Source organism: Peromyscus californicus, unplaced genomic scaffold (genome assembly GCF_007827085.1).
Source record: "Peromyscus californicus insignis strain IS unplaced genomic scaffold, ASM782708v3 Scaffold_4__1_contigs__length_199733344, whole genome shotgun sequence".
Lineage (NCBI taxonomy): Eukaryota > Metazoa > Chordata > Mammalia > Rodentia > Cricetidae > Peromyscus > Peromyscus californicus.
In genome coordinates this window covers 185282810-185305055 of record NW_026294562.1, presented here as the reverse complement: position 1 = coordinate 185305055, position 22246 = coordinate 185282810, and the positions used below count along the sequence as shown (strand labels likewise).

The window sequence follows — 22246 nt, the reverse complement described above, 5'->3', positions numbered from 1 at the left end:
TGATCTGTTTGTGAAGCCCCCGGCAATGGGACCAGGGTTCTTTCGTGGTGCATAAACTGGCTTTTAGGAGCCCGTTCCCTATACCTTGCTCAGCCATAATACAAGGGAGAAGGGCTCAACCTGATGTACCAGACTTAGATGACTCCCTCTTACCCTCCTTCCTTACCCTCTCTGAGGAGTGGATGGAGGTGGGTGGGGGTTAGATGGGAGAGGTGGGAGGAGGGGTGGGAGGGGGAACTGTGGTATGTATGTATAATGAAAACAATTAAAAAATAACAATTCAATAAAATGGAATCATTAAAGAGTTAAAAAAAAAAAAAGAAAAGAGAAGTCCATGAAGACACTTGCAATACACATGCTAGAAATGGGAAAGGAGAGCCCTCCATACTCCCAGAGTCCAGTTTTCAACAAGCTTAACGGCAAATGACAATTGACCAATGCAGTGTCCATTACATTCAATCTAGGAGGAATTAAGTTGTGATGCATCCTATAAGAATACACGAGATGGCTGAAATGTGCTACATGATAGAGCATGATTGAATAGCGCTGCTTACTCTGCATTTCATCTATAAGATGCATCCACAGGAGGGGGGTTTGGGGGGCGAAGACGTAGGACAGCATGGGAATAGGGGGACCGAGGAAGTGCATGGGGAGGAGGATAAATAAAGACAGAGCTTGAGGGGATGGATCAGAGTTTAAGAACACTTACTGCTCTTGTAGAGGACTGGATGCGGTTCCAGCATCCACAACGGGTGGCTCAAAACCACTAGTAACTCCAGCTCCAGGGGACACAGTGCCCTCTTCTGGCCTCCAAGGTTGTTCCGTTCATGTGTGCACCTCCCCCAAAACACTCATAATTAAAAATAATAAAAAATAAGCCGGGTAGTGGTGGCGCATGCTTTTAACCCCAGCACTAGGAAGGCAGAGGCAGGTGGATCTCTGCGAGTTCGAGGCCAGTCTGGGCTACAGAGTGAGTTCCAGGAAAGGCTCCAAAGCTACACAGAGAAACCCTGTCTCGAAAAACCAAAAAATTAATAACAAGGCCGGGCGGTGGTGGCGCACGCCTTTAATCCCAGCACTTGGGAGGCAGAGGCAGGCAGATCTCTGTGAGTTCGAGGCTAGCCTGGTCTCCAAAGCGACTTCCAGGAAAGGCGCAAAGCAACACAGAGAAATCCTGTCTCGAAAAACCAAAATAATAATAATAATAATAATAATAATAATAATAATAATAATAATAGTAATAATAATAATAACAACAAAAAATACAGCTTTGCACAACCGGAATTGCTTTGTAAACTAGTTTGAAAAACTAATTAAAAAATATGCAGCTTGCCGGGCGGTGGTGGCACACGCCTTTAATCCCAGCACTCGGGAGGCAGAGGCAGGTGGATCTTTGTGAGTTCGAGGCCAGCCTGGGCTACACAGAGAAACCCTGTCTCGAAAAACCAAAAAAAAAAAAAATATGCAGCTGTACCCAACAGCTCCATAGTTGCGGAAATCACTAACTGAGCGGACAAGGGCAGTGACTGCTTTGTGGATATTGGGGTTCTCTTTTGAACTGGGGACAATGTCTAGGAACTAGATACCGGTGGTGGCCGTGTATCACTGAGAATTTACTCAGTGTCACTGAATTACATACTTGTAAAGTGTTTAGTGGTTAAATTTATGTTCTATGAGCTATAGTCCAGAAAGGGAAATGGAGAAACAACAGCACACACTCCTTATAGCAGAAGGAGGATCACATTAATTACTTTTCTCTTGCTCTGATAGGATATCATGACTAGAAGTAACTTATGGAATAAGGTTTGTTTTTCATTATGGTTCCAGAGGGTTGGATAATCCATAATTGAGAGGAGAGCATGACAGCAGGCTGTGGAAATAAGATGCCCAACAAGAAGCGGAGACAGTGAACTGGACATGAATCAAGTCTATATAAATTATTGAAGTCCACCTCTGATGACCTACTTCCTCCAGAAAGCCTCCCATGAAAGTTCCACAATCATCCCCAAATGATGCCACCAACTGGGGACCAAGTGTTCAAATACACAGGTCTATGGTGGTTCTCACTGAAACTAACATAGAGGTGTGCTGTGCTTCAGAGGTCATAGCAATAAAACATTGCTTCCTTGATGAAACTTTAAGAAATGACTTTTTAGGCCGGGCGGGTGGTGGCACACGCCTTTAATCCCAGCACTCGGGAGGCAGAGTCAGGTGGATCTCTGTGAGTTCGAGGCCAACCTGGGCTACAGAGTGAGTTCCAGGAAAGGCGCAAAGCTACACAGAGAAACCCTGTCTGGAAAAAAAAAAAAACCAAAATGACTTTTTATTTATGTGTATGTGTGAATGCATGCTCTCTCTCTCTCTCTCTCTCTCTCTCTCTCTCTCTCTCTCTCTCTCTCTCTCTCTCTCTCTCTCTCCTCCACACTCTCTGTGTGAGTGTGTGTGTGTGTGTCCTCACAGAGGCTGGAATATTGTGCCAAATCTACTGGTGCTGGAGTAACAGACAGTTGTGAGCCACTCAATGTGGGTTGAGAAACTCAGGTCCTCTGGAAGAGCAGGCAGTGCTCCTTACTCTTGAACCTTATCTCCAGCCTCCTTGATAAAATTCCTAAAATAAGATTTGATTAATACTTTGCCTGAGTGTAGAGTTTGTGCTGTACAACATCTGACTTTCTACCCAGGATGCAGTATGGTATCTTCTGTTCCTGTGCAGTAGGAGGGCAGATGTAGAGCACTGATGAATCACTCCTACCACAAGCACTCTTGATTCCATGTCTTATTCTAAAAATGAGAATGTGTCTATACTGGACAATCCTCACAACACCCTGAGAGGAGATGTCACAATGCTTTCACCTTGAAGAATATGGGATGAAGGCCATTGGTAAATATTTCCCCCATGTCTCAATGGGAAACCAGAGAATTTCTTCTAGTGAACATTAGTGTCTAGACAGGCAGACATTATCAGGCGACGATTTGTGGTCAGAAGAGAAGAGAAAGTGAGAAAGGAACACAAGAACGGGAATTAGGAAGAAGAAATGACATGGATTGGTCCATGAAGAAGGGTCAGGAGGAACTGTAATGTCTTATAGAAATGAAGAAGTCAGAAGGAGGAAGTTTGGGGCAGTAAAAACCACAGCCCCATTCCAGGAAGGAGGCTAGCATCCTTCTGCAAATCAGTTAGATCGTCTTAGTGTTCTAACAGTGACTAAATCTCCCCCTCTTGTTTTTCATTATTATTTCTGTCTATCTATTTGTCCTATAGAGGACAAGTGCTTGAACCTGGATTGTGAGGGATTTGGGGGTCCAGACTATAAACCCAACAACTCCAGTAGCAGCCACGTGTGATTTGGTAAGAAAAGCAAATAAATGAGAAAGGAATAGTTGATGAAACCCTCATACAGAGCCCATATAACAGATTTTTTTCCTTTTCTATTCCTCTGGATCCCTCTGGGCTCATCCCCAGAATGTAGCTGTGTCTTCCTTGCAACACCAACCTGTATCTCCTTCAAAATATCTTCAGGGTTTGGAGGATGCTGGCCATACTAAGGACCACACAGTGTTGTGTAGATACATGACAGGATGAAGGAGGGAAAGGGATCCTATGGAGAGCCTCTCAGATGGAAGGACCAGCCCTCAGTCACCCTCACCAGAGGGGTTTATAGCCTGACTCTTATTATGACCATTAAGTCATATGTCCATAGACCTGGGGGAGAATGCCTTTCTATATAAAGTGTCAACAGTCTTGTCCCCACCACTGCCTGGGCCTCAGCCCTAAGAAGATAAAGACCAAGCTCTGGATGTTGGTCAGTTCCTCTTCCTGTGAGGCTGGTGGTGTGCCAACCTTGTCTCTGGGAACACAAGGCCAACAAAGGCCACACTTTGTGTGTCTGATCCTCAAACTGCCTGCAGAACAGCAGCAGGTGAGAGAAGACCCCATGACTCTCACTCTCATGGCCCTGTTCAGCCTTGGTGAGATGTAAAAACGGGAAGGAGTCACCTACATCTGGGAGAGACCCCACTCCATAGACAGGACTTGGCTTGTGAGGAAACTCCAAGGGCTCAGGAAGCTCTTGGTAGGAGAGGACCTGCGCAGCTTTCAGGACAAACTTCTCAAAGGACATTCTCTCTCAGAGCTGAGTCTGGGCTATAAGAAAGCAGTATTGGCAGGTGAGTGCATTCCCAGATGTCCCAGGTCCCTCCACCTTACTTGGGACACTGTGTAACACCCAGGCAGTTTGGATGGGGAGTAGTGGATGTTGACTGATGTTGGGGATGGCTGGAGGGTCCTGGACTTGAGAACAACTATCTGAGATATGAGCATCCTAGTAACTAGCTTCTGGTTTCTTTTCAAATATTGTGGTTTTTGTTTGTTTGCTTTTGTATTTTAAGGCAGGGTCTCTCTATGTATCTGGCTGACCTGGAACACCCTATGTAGCCCAGGCTAGTCTCTAACTCACAGAAATCTTCCTGCCCCTAGTTCTTGAATGCTGGAGTCAAAGGAATGTATCATGACATTCAGCTTCAATGCACACATAATTCAAAAAAATAATCTCTTATTAAAAGATAAAAAACCTAAAAGATGTGGAGCTGGAACATGGGATTTTACCCATCAGTTTTGAGTCTCAGCTGGGTAAGGGGAAACCAAAATATTATGGGAACAGTAAAGATTTGTGAAAACCTACTCATTCAGAAGCCTTCCTCTTTCATGAGCCATAAAATCCATTCAGTTTTTTTCACTCTATGAGTCACTAGTACACACCAGTGCACTAGTATATAACACACTGTATGGCACACTGGTACCAACCAATCCTGAAGTATTTTTTGGAAGAAGAGGAGGGAGAACACACTGTGTTAGCAGGATGTGATGTCTAGGTCTGACCAGGACTCAGAGAGGATCCCGGGGGCTGATAGAGAACACAGGTAATTGGGTGAGTATAGGGCAGGACACAGGGATACTACCTTAGTAGCTCTTGATTCCAGTTGCTGAGAGACTTTGAGGGTTCAACCCTTCACTCAAGCATGGAGTGTCTTCCTGAGTCCCCTCAGATAAGGAGATGAGGCTGCTCAGGTCACAGTGAGGTCTTGTTGTGGGTGAGGCTGAGGCCCCCCCAAAGACATACTCCTTTTTTAGAGAGGCATCCATATTGGTGAAATTATTAAGGCCACTCCACGTAGTTAAAAGGAGATTTATTTAATGGCGTAACTTACAAATTAAGGAATAGGTAGGTCGCGGAGTCTGGGGAAGGTGTATCACAGTCCAGCGGTGTTCTCTGGAGCTCTGCTCAGTCCACCTCTCCAGTCCAGGGTCCCGCAACAGAGAGAGCGCCCGCCGATCCAGCTCTCGGGTCCCCAGGCACCTCCCTTTGCCCCGCCTTGTAGGCGTGACATTGCCGAAGTCTCAATGGGGGTTGGAACTTCCAGATCAAAGCTGGAATGGCTACCCACTACACATCCATGCTGTGGGTACCACTATGCATGGCCCCTCATGTACTTAGACTTAGGAGGGGATGTACAGCTGCTTGGTGCTGTGACTATGGGGATCACTGCTTGGCACTTTTTTTTTTTTAAAGCAAAAGCCAATTGTTTCTACTCTACATTTTCTGTTTACACTCTTGTGTATTTGTTCCTTTAGTTCTGAAACCTTTAAAAATGATTTAAAAATCTATGCATGAGTATTTTGCCTGAATAATGTATATTAATAATAATTAATAATACATAATAATGTATGAGTGTAGTCTGTACACTATGCGTGTACTTTGTCTACGGAGGCCGGGAGAAGGCATAATATCCCCATGATAATGGAGTCACAGGTGGTTGTGAGCTGTAAGTCTGCACCACATACAGTACCCACAGAGGACAGAACAGAACATTGGAACCCCTGAGACTGGAGTTACAGCCAGTGTGGGCCATCATTTGGGTGCTGGGAATTGAACTGGGTTCTCTGAAAGAGCAGCCAGTGCACTTAACCATTGAGCCATCTCTCCAGCTGTAAGAATTTCCGGGGTTGGGGATTTAGCTCAGTGGTAGAGCACTCGCCTAGCAAGCGCAAGACCCTGGGTTGAGTCCTCAGCCCTGAAATTAAAAAAAAAAAGCCGGGTGGTGGTGGTGGTTCACGCCTTTAATCCCAGCACTCGGGAGGCAGAGGCAGGCAGATCTCTGTGAGTTCGAGGCCAGCCTGGGTTACAGAGTGAGTTCCAGGACAGGCAAAAGAATTTCCTTTCTAAACATGGGGCTGGAGAGATGACTCAATAATTTAAATGAATCTTGCTCAGCATGGGGACCTGAGTTAGGATCTCCAGTATCAATGCAGAAGGCTTAGCATAGATATAACCGAAGATTTGGAGAGGCAGGGACAGGAGGATTCCTTCAGTTTGCTTGGCACCCAGTCTAGCTGAATTAGCAAGCTCAAGTTCAGGTAGAGGCCCCCCCACCCAAATATGGTGGAGAGAATTTGAAGAAGACATCAGATCACTGGATGCTGATCTCTGGCATCCATATGCATGGACATACAGACACACATACACACATGCACAAACACACACAGATTTTTGTTCTATAATAAGTTTATAAATGCCATCTAATTCTAACAAAATAAGATTGGTCTCATTTTTTTTTTGAGTAAAATATGTATCTCATAAACTGACTTACACAGGAAGTTATTGTTTTAAAGGTTTCAAAACAGGGACTGATGAAATGGCTCAGTGGTTAAGAATACTGTCCATTCTTCCAGAGGACTCAGGTTCAATCCCCATATATGTTCAGCATATATAGATGCCAGAAGGGAGCATCAGATGCCCTAGAACTGGAGTTGCAGAAAGTTATGAGCTATCACGTGATGGCTGGGAATGGAACCCAGGTCCCTTGCAAAGGCAGTGAATTCTTTTAACTACTGAGCCATTGCTCCAGCCTCTGTGTTTATATATCTATATGTAGAAGCAGGTTGTATTTCCTATCAGCATTACTAGCACTTAGAATTTACACATCTCTGTGTATCTCTCTCTGTATGTTGCATTGTGATTCTGACTTTATGATGCTCAGTTAATGAGTGGTCCAAAGGATGATAAAATTCCAGGGTATCTAGCTAGGAGCTGATGCATTTCTTCTCTTGTACAGATGATGTGCTAGAGTCCCTGCGGACTGGGGCTTGACCCTTAGCCTCTGGGTGTTTAGCTAGGAAATGAGTGGTAAATCATCTCTATGGAAATTAATTTGCATGTCCCTGTGATCAGAATGGGCAGACAGCATAAGAGGGGGGCTATTGCTTCTGAATGGGTAAACAACTTCTCATTAATCCTGAGCTCTTGGGAGGCACAGATAAATTTTTGAAAATCCAGACACAAGTTCTGAACTCACAAAAGATAGCAAGGCTGAAGTATCAGAAGGAAACTGACTGTGTCAGGGAAAGTGCTTACTAAGAATCTATCATAAAAGGCTGGAGAGACGGCTCAGCAGTTAAAAGCACTGGCTGCTCTTCCAGAGGACCCAGCTTGATTCCCAATGTCCACATGATGGCTCACTACTGTCTGTAACTCCAAATCCAGGGAATCCAACACCCTTACACAGACACACATGCAGGCAAAACACAAATGCACATAAAATAAAAGTAATAGTCTACCTTAAGTCGTGAAAATAAGACATAAGGAAGTGTATCTCAGGAGAATATTTCGCATCTCAGGATGAAAATCCTCATCTGCTTCCTTATTTCCTGGGAACAGCTCAGACCATTACAGAATAAGTCAGACACCAAAACACCTGATCAAGGAGAATCCTTAGATATGGAGATAGATAGATAGATACAGAAGGTACAGCTTTGTCTATGGGAGGCATGTGCCCTGTGTGGACATTCAGGTTGTCTCTGGCCTCTGTGATTTCTTTGTCCAATTTCCAGGATCACAGAGCAGAGAATCTTGTTCAGATCACTGTGGCTGCTTTGATTCTAGTGACTCTTGGAATTCTCCTGTTTCAGGCTTGCCATAGCCAGAGAAGGAAATGAGAGCATAATGATTATATTTAGGTTATATTTAGGCAAGAAAGGATAACAGAATGGAGGAGTATGAGCAATGTACAATGATATAAATATACAAAACTATTATATTGAAACCTATTCTCTTGTATGGTAACAAAAACAGTAAAATAAATTTAAAATGGAACTACCTAAAGCTTCTGTACTTCCCTTTCTAGGTTCATATGCAAACATACTGATGTCAAGATCTCAAGCATGCTCATGTTTGTGAAATTAATACCCACAATCACCAAGCAATGGCAACAGCCTAAATAGATGTCAGCACATGAATTTATTAATGGATAAAACTGGAGTGTATGCCAACTCAAGACCTATTTCCACCAGTGCAGGTGTCAATGATGTACATAATGCTTTTCTTCATGCCTTCTCCTATTGGGAGTTAATAGCAAGCCCCCCCCTCCCCGAGCCTTTCAGCAGAACAGTTGATCTGACCCATTTGATTTGCAACTGAACCACATTTAGTAGGTGGAAATCCAAAAACAAACAGCCAGGAAATGAAATAGTGAAGATGGGCTCATTACACACAGCATATGAGGAGAGCCAGGAGTTTTTGAAGAAAGGAGTCATTGGATTTTATGCAGTGAGCCCATACACACTCAAGTCAGAAAAAGCTTTAGGGATGTGCAGCTTCTTAATGTAAGGTCAGAGTTCAAGAAAGGAAGTTCAAGACAGAAAGATTGTAGATATATTTTGGGTAGCCCAAGAAGATCATGGAATGGACCATACGACACGAAACCTACACTCGTCATCAGAAACTCTTTGGGACATACTCACCTTGCAGCACAACACTAATGGAAGAGTGTCTATATGTGGACATGCTCAGTATGTGTCATTAAGATGGTCTCTGTCAGAAAGAGAAACTCCTCAACGCATGCTCAGCTTGCATCATACGTATCGCAGACAGGAACACTGGGCATTCTCAGACTATGCCATGAAAGAGTGGTAGGGAAGCCTTTGACATGCTCAGCATTCTGCACAATTTGAAGGTATTTTAATACAGAAACTTGCTTGCTGTGATAGTGCCAGACCTATTCAGTGGCTAAGGAAGTGTGAAAGTTCCCTTTGTATTAACTGAATAAGTTCTAGAACTATATAATTAATAAAAGTGTTTAGTAATAATTAGACAACTGCAATCAGACTTGGTGGTGCATACCTAGTACCACTTGACTCAAAACACTGAAACCAAAGAGTCTATTGAGGCCATGAGTTCAAACCCAGCATGAACTAAGTGGACCCCATTTCAAAGAATATCACCCTAAGAGAATATGTATCAATATCACGCTATTTGTTATTTTTTAAAGATTTATTTATTTTATGTATATGAGTGCTCTATCTGCATATATGATTTTATGCCAGAAGAGGGCAGCAGATCCCACTAGAGATGATTGTGAACCACTATGTGGTTCTGGGGCCTTGAACTCAGAACCTCTGGAAGAGCAGACAGTGTTCTTAACTTCTGAGTCATTTCTCCAACATCATGTTATTAAAAAATTAGTAACAGCAGAAAGTGAAGACAGTAGGAGGAAGCTTAGAGGAGACAGGTATGTTTATAATATAGGTTATATTGAAAATTTCATAAGATATATTATGTATATTCAATCTTGTCAAGTTATGGATGTTAAATATGTAGAGATTTTTCTTTCTACTTATTTTAAAATTATTTTTAGTTATGTGAGTGCATGTGCATGTGACTATGTGAACATCAGTGCAAATGCCCCTGAAGGCCAGAAGTGTAGCTTATCCCTGGAGCTGGCATTATAGACAGCTGTGAACTGGTGCTGGGAATTGACCTGAGGTCCTCTGGAAGAACAGCCAGTGCTGTTAACCAAAGAGCTATATCTTGACTGCTCTGTAGATTTTTTCCTGTAAGTCCAAAATTGTATTTTTTTGTCTTTGAATTCTTTTTAAAAACATTTATTTTGTTTAATTAGCATTTTTCATTTATTTTACATACCAACCACAATTGCCTCTCCCTCCTCTCTTCCCATTTTCTCCTCCCAACTCCCATCTACCCTCCTCCCCATCCACTCCTCCTCCCTCTCCATTCAAAAATGGGCGGGCCTCCCATGGGCTTGACCAAAGCATGGCACATCAAGTTGAGGCAGGACATAACTCTTCCTCCTGCAGAAAGGCTGGGTGAGGTAATCCAGCACAGGGACCAGGTTCCCAAAAGCCAGCTAAGTGCCAGAGACAGGTCCTGATTTCATGGCTAGGAGCCTTACGAACAGACCAAGCTACACAAGTGTCATACACAAGCAGAGAGCCTAGGTTGGTTCCATGCAGGCTCTAACTGTTGTTCCTGAGTCCATGTGCTCCTAGGAGCTTAGGTCAACTGTCTCTGTGGGTTCCTTTATTATGACCTTGCCTTCCCCTACCATCCTCCTGGGCTCCTACAATCTCTCCTCCCTTTCTTTAGGAGGACTCCCAGTGCTTTGCCCAGTGCTTGTCTGTGGATCTCTGCATCTGCTTCCATCAATTAATAGATAAAGGCTCTCTGATGGCAATTAGGGTAGTCTTCAATCTGATTACAGTAGATGACTAGTTCAGGCACCCTCTCCACTATTACTAGGAGTCTTAGCTAGGATCATCCTGGTGGATTCTTGGGAGTTTCTCTGGCACTAGGTTTCTTACTAACCCTGAAATACAACCCCCATCAAGATGTCTCTTTCCTTACTCCCCCAATCTGTCCTGCCCCCAACCCACCTCCTGCACCCAGCCCACCCAACTCACTCCCTGAAATTCCCATCCCCCCACCTTCTCACCCCCACCCACAGTTTACTCAGGAGATCTCTTCTATTTCCCTTTCCCAGGGAAATTCTTGCATCACCTTTTGGGCCCTCTTTATTATCTAGCCTCTCTGGGGCTATGGATTGTACATTGGTTATTCTGTATTTTACTCCTAATATCCACTTATGAGTGAGTACATACCATGTTTGTCTTTCTGGGTCTGGGTTACCTCACTCACAATGATTTTTCTAGTTCCATTTATTTACCTGCAATTTCATGAGGTCATTGTTTTTCATAGCTAAGTAATACTCCATTGTGTTAATGTACCACATTTTCCTGGTGTGGGATGTCTTTCTGTACACTGTGAATATATGTTGCTCCCATTGCTTAATAAATAAGCTGCTCTGGCCTATGGCAAAGCTTCTTAGAGGCAGGTGGGAAATCCAAGGACAGAGACAGGAAAGAGAAAGGTGGAGTCTAGAGAGATGCCAGCCACTGCTGAAGGAGAAGCAAGATGCCAGCAGACTGGTAATGCCATGGCCAAGTGGCAAAACATAGATTAATAGAAATGGGTTAATTTAAGATGAAATAGCTAGCTAGCAAGGATCCTGCCATAGATCATACAGTTTGTAAATAATATTAAGCCTCTGAATGATTATTTTATAAGCAGATGCAGGACTGCGGGGCTGGGCAGGACCTGAGAAACGTGGGACCATGGGCCTTTCCCATGTTTCTGAAAAACTACCATATTGATTTCCAAAGTGACTGTACCAGTTTGTACTCCCACCAACAGTGGAGGAGTATTCCCTTTACTCCATATCCTCTCCAACATAAGCTGTTACCAGTGTTTTTGATCTTAGCCATTTTGACAGGTGTCAGATAATATCTCAGAGTCATTTTGATTTTCATTTCCATAATGACTAAGGGTGTTGAATATTTTGGTGATTTGAAATTCTTCTGTTGAGAATTCTCTGTTTAGATCTGTATCCCATTTTTTAATTGGATTATTTGGTATTTTGATGTCTAATTTCTTGAGTTCTTTATATATTTTGGAGACAAGGGATGATCTCCAAAATTAAAAAAAATTAAAAAAATTTTAAGTTCTTATTGCTTTGTTTTGCATTTTGAGACAAGGTCTTGCTATGTATAGTGTTTCCTGGCCTGGAACTCATTGTGTAGACCAGGATGGCTTTGAACTCATAGAGATCCACCTGCTTTGGTCTCCCCAGTGCTGGAGTTAAAGGCTTGAACTACCATGCCTGGCTGAAGTTTATTTAAAACTATAAAATGTCTAAAATAGCTTAAGAAAAATACAACTTAGTAATCTTAAGGAATTTTAAGTTTGAAGGAAAATTAGTTGAGTCCAACAATGTGTTTAAAAGTGTACTGTGATTAAGTAGGACTTATCTAAGAAAATAAAGATATTTTAAATAAAAAGTCTGTATATGTGGCCCATTACATTAAAAGAAAAAAAACCCATATGATTATCTTGGGAGGCACAAACAAAGCTTTTGATTTAAAGTTTTATGTGCTTGTAATTTAAAAAGCATTTGAAGTCCAGAAAAAGAAGCAGACTTTCTCAATCTGACAAAGACTATATATGTAAAGTTTCATTTGTTACAATTTATTTATTCATTTCTATGCATTTTAAAATTACAATATAATTACATCATTCCCCTCCTATTTCCTCCCTCCAGTTCCTTCCATGTCCCCCCCATTTCAAACTGATAATTTATTTCTCTTTGATTATCGCTACATATGTATATATGTGAACATGAATATTTTACATATAGATGTACAAATAGTAAGTTTTAAAGTAATAATTATTTTAATACCAGGAAAAGATAGGAAAAAATTTTTAGTTATTAATCACATTTTTCCTCTAATTTATTCTTTGAAAATTTCAAACATGCAAAGTGTCTTTTTTCTGATGCCATTTTCTTTTTTTATCCATGTGCATTTCTTTTTTTTCTTTCATTTTCTTTATTAAGAAATTTTCTACTCACTCCACATACTATCCACAGATCCCCCCTCCTCCTTTCTCCCACCCCCCAGCCCTCTTTCCCAAGCCACCCCGCATCCCCACATCCCCCAAATCGAGGTCTCCCATGGCAAGTCAGCAGAGCCCAGCTCACTGAGCATAGGCAGGTCCAAGCCCCTTCTCACTGCACCAAGGCTGTGCAAGGTGTCACACCGCAGGCACCGGGTTCCAGAAGCCTGACCATAGACCAGGGACAGATCCCGGTCCCCCTGCCTGGGTCCCCCCCAAACAGTTTGAGCCAAACAACCATCTTCCATATCCAGAGGGCCTAGTCCAGTCCCACGGGGGCTCCACAGCCACCAGTCCACAGTCCATGGGCATACAAAGTGTCTTGATCATATATCCACCCCTCACTTCCACAGTTCTGCTCCAACCCTACCCCTGAACCCTTCATCACATCTCCCTCCCAATTTCATGTTCTCTTTTTATAATTTTATTTTTAACTTACTGGATTTCAATTAATGCTGCACATGTGTTCACTGGCATGGGGTAATACACCACAACATGGACAACCTTGCAGTCGCTATACTTTTAAAGAAAAGTGACTTCCCCCATCCTCTGTACAACAACCAGCATCTGCCAATAGCACACACACACACACACACACACACACACACACACACACACACACACACACACTGGGATTTTAGCTGCCCTGATTTTGAGCAGATCTTCTGCAGGGAACCAGGGAACCACACCTGCTGGAGGTTCATGTGTGTAACAGGCATTCATGTCCATAAGACATCATTTCCCAGCACTCCTCCCCAGCCTCTGACTTTTACTCTTTCTACCCCTTCGTTCATGATGTTCCCTGAGCCTCAGAGGAGGGAGGAAGTGTTACAGAGCTGAGCACTTACACTTACTTATTGCCAGCCTTTTGATCAGGTATGAGCCCACTGCAAATGCAAAAGGAAGCTTCTCTGACCAAGGTTGAGAGAAGCACACATTTATGGAGTGAATTATTGGCATGATTTTGTCGGGTTGAAAAGAGATGTTCTCAGACTCCCCCACCCACCCCTGCCCGCCCCTGCTAGCTCTGATAGGTTCCATTTGGCTTTGTGGAGGAGGGGAGAGTGGAAAATGGGAGTGTGGGAAATGTTCCTTCCTGCAGCCTCAGTGTTTGTGGAGTTCTGGTGTGTGGGGGAGGGGGTGCTCTTTCCTGGTAGTCCTCTCACACTCCACCATGGCCTCTTTCACTAAAATAGAATTACTTTTTTTTTTTTTTTGCGGGGGAGGTTGAGACAGGGTTTCTCCATGTAGCTTTGGTGCCTGTCCTGGATCTCACTCTGTAGACCAGGTTGGCCTCAAACTCACAGAGATCCACCTGCCTCTGCCCCCCGAGTGCTGGGATTAAAGGCGTGTGCCACCACCGCCCGGCTAGGATTATATTTAAATGAAGTAATTCAACCTACAACTTCTCACTGAAATAATACCTACTTACTTCTAGCTCCCCATTTTTCTGACATACTGTGTGCTACCCATTCCTGTTGGTAATCTCAACTCCCTGACTCTGACTGCCCACAGAGGGTTCCTCCCAGTCTGACCCAGGGAACAGTTCAGACTGGGGAGACTGTACACGAGTTCTGCACTGTGGTATCTACTTTCCACACTTAGTGTCTGCTCAGAATTGTGACCGTCAGGGATGGCTCCAGTGTGACACACTCACAGTCAGTCTCATGGGACACAGACACTCATGGGCGACAATACTGGAGTGGATCTATTCTGTGCACTCACAGAGGTTGACAGCTTAGTGCTGACTACGAAGCTTGGACAATCAGCTTAGACATCTCAGTACTTCTCTGCAAACGAGGGGATTGGAGCCACAGATGTGTGGTGGTATTTTACTTGCACTGAAATGTGATTTTAATTGCATGTTAATAAATAAAGTTGCCTGGGGGTCAGAGCTATTAGAGCCATAGCAAGTGCATGTCGGCGGTGGCGCACGCCTTTAAGGACCTGGAGGGCGGTGCATACAGGCAGTGACGAGGTAGTCACGTGTTTGGGTTTACAACCAATGAGAAGGCAGAACAGCTAGACTATATAAAGACATATACACAGGAAGTAGGTCCCTTGTGGAGAGCTCTCTTGGCTGAAGAGGATCACTGAATCAGGAAGGGTGAGGCTCTTAGCTCTGACCTCTTGGCTTTCTTCTCTGAATTGACTCTGTGTTTCTTATTTAATAAGATGGTTGGTTACATCTACATTTGGCGCCCAACGTGACAAGAATCCATTAAAAACTGCTTAACTTGACTTGGCGGCAGGTCCCGTTTCCCGCCAGGGCGGCCGGCTCCCTAGCCCGGGCCCAGGTCGGCTTGGCCTCAGGCCGGACTAACCTTGAGTTACTTGCTTAAAGCCGGCGCTACAAACAACTCAGGCCTGCCCTGCCGAACAGGGCCCCTGCCTGTAAAGCCAACGCACGTGGTTGGAGCTTAAGGTAGCCAGAGCCAAGGCTTGACTAGGCTCAAGCGGGAACACGTGGCTGGATTGAAGCTCTTAGGCAGAACTTGCGGCTACGGTTCTTGCGTGTTCTCTCTCTCTCTCTCTCTCTCTCTCTCTCTCTAGATTCACACCTCGGACACTAGGTGGCTGTTTTGAAATTCCCTCAGATTGGTACTGTTCTACGAGGACTTGGTAAGTCACTTAACATATCAGATATTTTAAAGGAAACTATTTAAAAGAGAAATTTTTTTCCACATTAAAAAAAAATTGGGTTTTCTGTGTTCATTGGAAGAAAATTGGGCTTTGTTTGCAATTTTAGGCAGTCTGACAATGGAACAGCTATATGAGAAGATTAATGTTGACTGAATTATGCAGTTTATTATTATGCTTATCCTCATTTTACTATTTAAAAAGATAGTCAATTTAAGTGCCAGGGTGACAGCTTTAGAAAAACTTGTTAAACCTGTAAAAACTCAGACAGAAGAAACTAACAGTGAAGTTGCTTCAAGATTGGATCATAGGGTTACAGAAAGAAAGCCTGTTTTCACATAGTCACCCTTAGTTTGTCCAGTAACCGTACAGCAGTTGCCTGATCAAATGACTACACAAAATATTTGGGCTCCAATTGAAATGTTAGATTTACGAAGGTTTAAGGAGGCAATAGTATCTTATGGCATGCATTCCCCATATGTAAAGCAAATGTTAAACTCTTGGTCAGCATATAATAGGATTGTACCACAGGACTGGTGGGAGCTGGCACAAGCTGTTCTTGAACCCAGTCAAAGGCTTCAGTGGCTAACTTGGTTCAAGGATGAAGCTAAAAACATAGAAAAACAGTGGAGAGATAAAGGAATACAAGTCTGCCAGGATCAGCTTATTGGAGGACAATATGCTTCAGCACAAACACAATGTTTATATGATGTCCAAACCCTAATTTTATGTCGAACAGCAGCCTTGAATGCATGGGACAGAGTTGAGGAACCAGGAAAAAAAACTGAGTCATTTACAAAGGTTGTACAAGGCCCAAAAGAATCTTTCACAGATTTTTTACAAAGACTGGCTTCAGCAGTAAAGAGAATGGTCCCGGATTCAGAAGCTAGTAAGATAATAATTGAATCTTTGACCTTTGAGAATGCAAATGCAGCATGCAAAACAATAATCAGGCCATTAAAGGCAAGATCTGTACCTTTGGAAGATTGGATTAGAGACACGGTTAATGTTGAAGCTCATGAGCATGATGATATGTGGGTAGCAGAAGCAATTTCAAAAGGTTTGAGGAATGTTAGATGTTTTGGATGTGGAAAGCAAGGACATTTGAAAAGGGACTGTACACAGGTCATTCCTAGAAAGAATGTTTCCTCAAGGAACAATGGCAACAGAATGCCCCTTCCTTCTGGAGTATGCAGAAGGTGTGGTAAGGGAAAACACTGGACCAACGAATATAGATCAACAAGGGACAGACAGGGTAATCCTTTGCCTCAGTCTTCGGGAAACTCCCAGAGGGGCCTCATGCAGGCCCCAATAGCAAATCCAGTTCAAACCTTTCCTGCAGTTGTAGAGGAAACCCCTACTCAGAGCAATTAAATAACCAAATGCCTATTGGAATAAGTCATGCTGGTCAGGATGATGAAACAGAGAGAATAGAAAATTCAGGAGAAAACATAAAGAAAATTTTTTGGCAAACTTCTATTAATGAACAAAGACCAAAATTATCGATAAAAAATAAATGGTGTTTTGTTGTCTGGTCTGGTAGACACAGGTGCGGACGTTACCATAATTGCACCAGAATTTTGGCATCCAACTTGGCCTCTTCAGGAGGTAAACATTCAACTGTTAGGAATTGGGACATTATCTCAGGTGAAACAGAGTGCAAGATGGCTCGAATGTATAGGTCCAGAAGGACAGAGAGCAAAATTAAAACCATATGTGGCTAACATAGCTATGAACCTGTGGGGTCGAGACTTGTTACAACAATGGAATACTCAGATTAACATCCCTCCAATCTCAGAAACAAATCATAAACTAGCACATGTTTCTGAGAGAAATATTAGAAGGCATTATTCTGAGTGGTCACCAGCCATCATATTATACAAGAACAGGGCACAACAACTGATGATCTTCCAAAAACAACAACAGTTCTACCTTTAAAATGGTTAACAGACAAGCCTGTATGGGTCCAGCAATGGCCTTTAACAACAGAGAAACTCCAGGCTTTAGAAGAGCTGGTAGAAGAACAGTTAAATGCTCAGCATATTGAGGAATCAACCAGCCCTTGGAATTCTCCTGTATTTGTTATTAAGAAGAAATCTGGTAAACGGAGAATGGTAACAGACCTTAGAGCAATTAACAAAGTAATTCAGCCAATGGGCTCTCTACAATCTGGTATTCCTTTGCCTACTCTGTTACCAAAAGGATGGCCTCTCATAGTTATTGATTTAAAAGACTGTTTCTTTTCAATACCCTTACAAGAAAAAGACAGAGAAAGATTTGCTTTCACAGTGCCTACTTATAATAATTCTCAACAGGTTAAAAGATTTCAGTGGAGGGTCCTCCCACAGGGAATGTTGAATAGCCCAACTCTGTGCCAATATTTTGTACAACAGCCATTGGAAGTGATATGTAAAAAATTTCCTAAATCTATAATTTATCATTATCTGAATGATATTTTACTAGCTGACTCAAATGCAGATACTTTAGAAAGAATGTTTGAAGAAGTAAAGAAAATTTTGCCTTGCTGGGGCTTACAAATTGCTTCTGAAAAGATACAAAGAGGAGATTCTATTAATTATTTAGGATATAAAATAGAGCTACAAAAAATTAGACCCCAAAAGGTGCAAATTAGGAGAGATAGACTACAGACTCTTAATGACTTTCAAAGATTATTTGGAGATATTTCTCATCTACGAACTATTGTTGGGGTAAAAAGTGATGAACTGCATAATTTGTTCAAAACCTTAGAAGGTGACAAGGACTTAAATAGTCCATGAGAATTATCACCTGAAGCTGAGAAAGAATTGGCCTTGGTAGAAAAGAAAGTACATGAAGGGCACGTGGATCGGATTGATCCAAAGCTGGATTGCATTTTGGTTATTTTACCTTCTAGGCATTCTCCTACAGGAATATTAATGCAGAGGGAAGATATTATATTGGAATGGATATTTTTACCAAATAAACCAAATAAAAAATTAAAAACTTATGTGGAAAAAATCTCTGACTTGATTTGGAAAGGAAAATTGAGACTTCGTCAATTAGCAGGAATAGACCCAACAGAAATTGTCGTACCTTTAACTAAGGAGGACATTTAAAAATTATGGACAGAAAGTGAACCTTGGCAAAGAGCTTGCAGTAATTTTTTGGGAGAAATTAACAGCAAATATCCCAAAAGCGATAGAATTGATCTTATAAAGAGAGCTGATTGGATCTTGCCTCGAATTGTATGGGAAAAACCCATATCTGGAGTTCGTACATTTTATACAGATGCCAACAAACAAGGAAAGGCAGGTTACAAATCAGAAAATTTAAGTAAAGTGGTTCAAAGTCCTTATAATTCAGTTCAAAAATCAGAATTGTATGCTATTCTGTTGGTATTAATGGATTTTTCAGAACCTCTCAACATAGTTACTGACTCTCAGTATGCTGAAAGAGTAGTATTACATATTGAGACTGCAGAATTTATCCCTGATGCTTCAGAATTATCTTCACTATTTATTCAGTTACAAGATACAATCAGGAAAAAGAGTCATCCTTTATATATAACTCACATCTGATTCCATACTGGTCTGCCAGGCCCTCTAGCACAAGGCAATGATGAGATTGATAAGTTATTAATAGGAAATGTGCTGGAGGCCTCAGAATTTCATAAAAAACATCATGTCAATAGTAAAGGTTTAAAAAAGGATTTTTCCATAACCTGGCAACAAGCCAAAGAAATAGTAAAGAAATGTCCTACTTGTTCCTTCTACAATCAAACGCCATTACCAGCAGGATGTAAACCAAAGGGTACTCAAAGGAATGAAATCTGGCAGATGGACGTGTTTCACTTTGCAGAATTTGGAAAACTGAAATATGTACACCACACTATGAATACTTATTCAGGATTTCAGTGGGCAACTGCTTTGAGTTCTGAAAAAGCTGATTCTGTAATCACTCATTTGCCAGAAGTTATGGCCATCATGGGTATACCTGCACAAATCAAAACTGATAATGCTCCATCATATGTCTCTGTTAAAATGAAACAGTTTTTTGCTTATTACAATATAAAACATATTACAGGCATACCACATAATCCTACAGGTCAAGCAGTTATAGAAAGATCAAACAGAACTCTAAAGGATATGCTAAATAAACAGAAAGGGATAACAAAACCCCCCAGAAATAGACTGCATAATGCTCTATTAACTTTGAATTTTCTTAATGCTAATGAGAAAGGAACAGCAGCTGCAGAGAGACATTGGATAATAGAAAAAACTACAGAATTAAATCAGCCTATATACTTCAAGGATGTGCTGACCTCAGAATGGAAACCAGGGTATGTGTTACGTTGGGGACGAGGTTTTGCTTTTGTTTCTACAGGAGAAGATAAACTGTGGGTACCATCAAGATTGATAAAGGTTCGATTTGAACAAGAGAAACCTCTTAATTAGAGGAGGTGATAGTTCTTCAACAAGCATGAACATCCAATTTAAACTAACTTATACCAGTAACACATGTCTTTTCATTTAATCAGATAATAACTTGCCAAAAAGGAACATCCCCAAAATTAGTCTTGGGGAAAGGTTTTTGTTTTTGTCTTTTAGGAGAATGAAGGTTAAGGAATCTGAAGAACACTGGACAAATGAGACAACTGAAGAAAAGGGACAAATCATCTATCCCAGGAAACAGAATGAAACGGCATATGGGTATATATTATCTAAAAAATTTTATGTCTTCCTAAATGTTTGTTTCTGCTTTTCTCTAAAGATTTAACACTATTGGTCTTCTAATAGTCCCAGTTCAATTAAAAATTAAAGCTGACTTTGGAGTTGGAGAACGGTTCTCTCCTTCTTTAAACTCAAGCATGTTGTTAAAAGGAAAATGCAAACTCCCTGTATCATGCCAGAATAAAAGAGCCATCTTCTGCTATGGGACAGGAGAAAAGCCAAATTAATTAAGGGACTATTCTATTACTAATCTCAACTCTTTGATTCTATTCTGATTCTTTAAACTTTTCTTAAAGTATAAATTTTATATCAAAATTTACAAGATTAATATATATAGATATATAGATATATATACGTTTTAACCTTTGTTAAGATATGAATGGTCATATAGAGTACTAATTAATTCTAGAAAAAAGGCTTCAATTAGCTGCATATATATGTCTTTGTGTTCGAATCTCTTATCAGTTTTCTGCAGGAAATCACGGCCAGGCCTAACATCAACTGAAGTCTCCAGGAAGAAGTTGGGGCCCCACAACAACAACAATTCCATGTGGACAATAATAATATCACTAAGCTGACAAACATCATCTACAGATCAGCTTTGAACTACAAGGTGCTCAGAGCAATTTTGAGATGACTAGCTGAGATGATCCAGTCTCAAAGACTACTTGAATAAGGACTTGAGATAAACCCTGAACTTTGGCATTATACACAGACTGGATAATGAAGGACACAGTTACCTTTCCTAGAATTTGACAATTAACCTAAAATTTTTCTTTTAGGATAAAAACAACTTTGCCCATACCCAGCAGGAAGCAATTTTAAGAATACGACACCCACATTCCCAAAGAGGTGGTGTGGGGTGGGTGGTTTTTTGGTCTTTTTAATGGGTTTGGGTCTGGGATAATTTTCATTGTTTAGGGGGGTTGGTTACAAGTTGTTGTCAAGGGTTAGGAAAAAGGCTAAGCAAAGGAAATTAGATTTAAGGTTCTTGTTTAAAAAAAAAGACAGAGAAAGAAAGAAAGAAGAAGAAAAAGACAATTACTAGTTTTAAATATTTTACATTGGATTGGATTGTTTTATATTGTATACAAGTTATATATATTGAAATTGATATTGTTAGAAAATGCTATATGTATATTTCTAATTGTACTTATACCATTCATTTAACAATGCAATTTTCTGATCCTTGAATGTTATTATTACCAACTATTAGGATATAAAGAAATGAAAGTTAGCAGTTAGACATTACAATAGAACTTGTAGTCATATTAGATATGTTTTAAAAATTGAGCAGATATATTTTAGACAGGTCATCTTCAAACCCTTCAGAGATCTACAGAATATGGCATTTAAAATGTTTTAATAACTTAGAAAATTTTTCTTCTTTGTTATGATTATGAGACATGTCGGCTCCTGGAAGTACCAATCTACTTCAGAGAAAATATGGGCATTGAAGAAACTGCATATGGAGTTAACTTTCATTGTGGCAAAAGTTAGCCACTGGACAACAAAGTATCCTTGAATCAACTGCTGACAAAATGGACAGACAGGACATGAAACAAAGGACTACTGATTCTTGCCAAAACAAGTGTGGTTATGGCTTTATCAAAAGGCATCTTCTGAGGCCAGGACAATATGGCACCATCCCTGAAGTGGCCTTCGCAATTCGGAAAAGGTACAGTGCCCTTTTCTTCGAAGGCAGCTGAATAGGCAGTGGGCCGATGGCTTCTGATGTGCAATGGAACAGCAGCTGAAACAGTTATTCTTGAAGAGTAACTAAGCTCACGCCTCTCAATAGTAGACTGGCATTTGATAGAGGGATGTGGAGAAGAATGGGATGCTGAGATGAAGCCATATATACACAGCCAAGAAGAATGGACAGTTGAATTAAAAAACCATCAACAATTTCCAGAATTTTAAATCCTGAATCATAACATGACACTAGTGGAATTCAGATGTTTCTGGTACATGGACTGCACCCAATGTGAGGTTGAACTGTTGACCTTGTGTACATCCTACTTCACAAATGAGTCTGTCAGATACACTAAGCCTATAGGCTGAAGATGATGCCCCAGCACTGTGGAGAAACCTCAG

The 22246-nt window shown here is 41.4% G+C and overlaps 1 protein-coding gene across 3 annotated transcripts; it reads left to right on the top strand.

Moving 5' to 3' along the window:
• The first annotated feature begins 3842 nt into the window (after positions 1 to 3842).
• On the top strand, positions 3843 to 20763 carry LOC128094079 (endogenous retrovirus group K member 10 Gag polyprotein-like). Of its 3 annotated transcripts, XM_052712158.1 has the most exons (4): positions 3843 to 4167; positions 8182 to 9009; positions 15354 to 20128; positions 20615 to 20763. In XM_052712158.1, the coding sequence occupies exon 3, from the start codon at positions 15828 to 15830 to the stop codon at positions 16812 to 16814; it is 987 nt and encodes a 328-aa protein (XP_052568118.1). In that variant the 5' UTR covers positions 3843 to 4167; positions 8182 to 9009; positions 15354 to 15827; the 3' UTR covers positions 16815 to 20128; positions 20615 to 20763. The 3 variants fall into 3 exon arrangements, with proteins under 3 accessions (XP_052568118.1, XP_052568119.1, XP_052568117.1); XM_052712159.1 differs by lacking the exon at positions 8182 to 9009; XM_052712157.1 differs by having other exon boundaries at positions 8182 to 20128.
• Positions 20764 to 22246: the final 1483 nt, after the last annotated feature.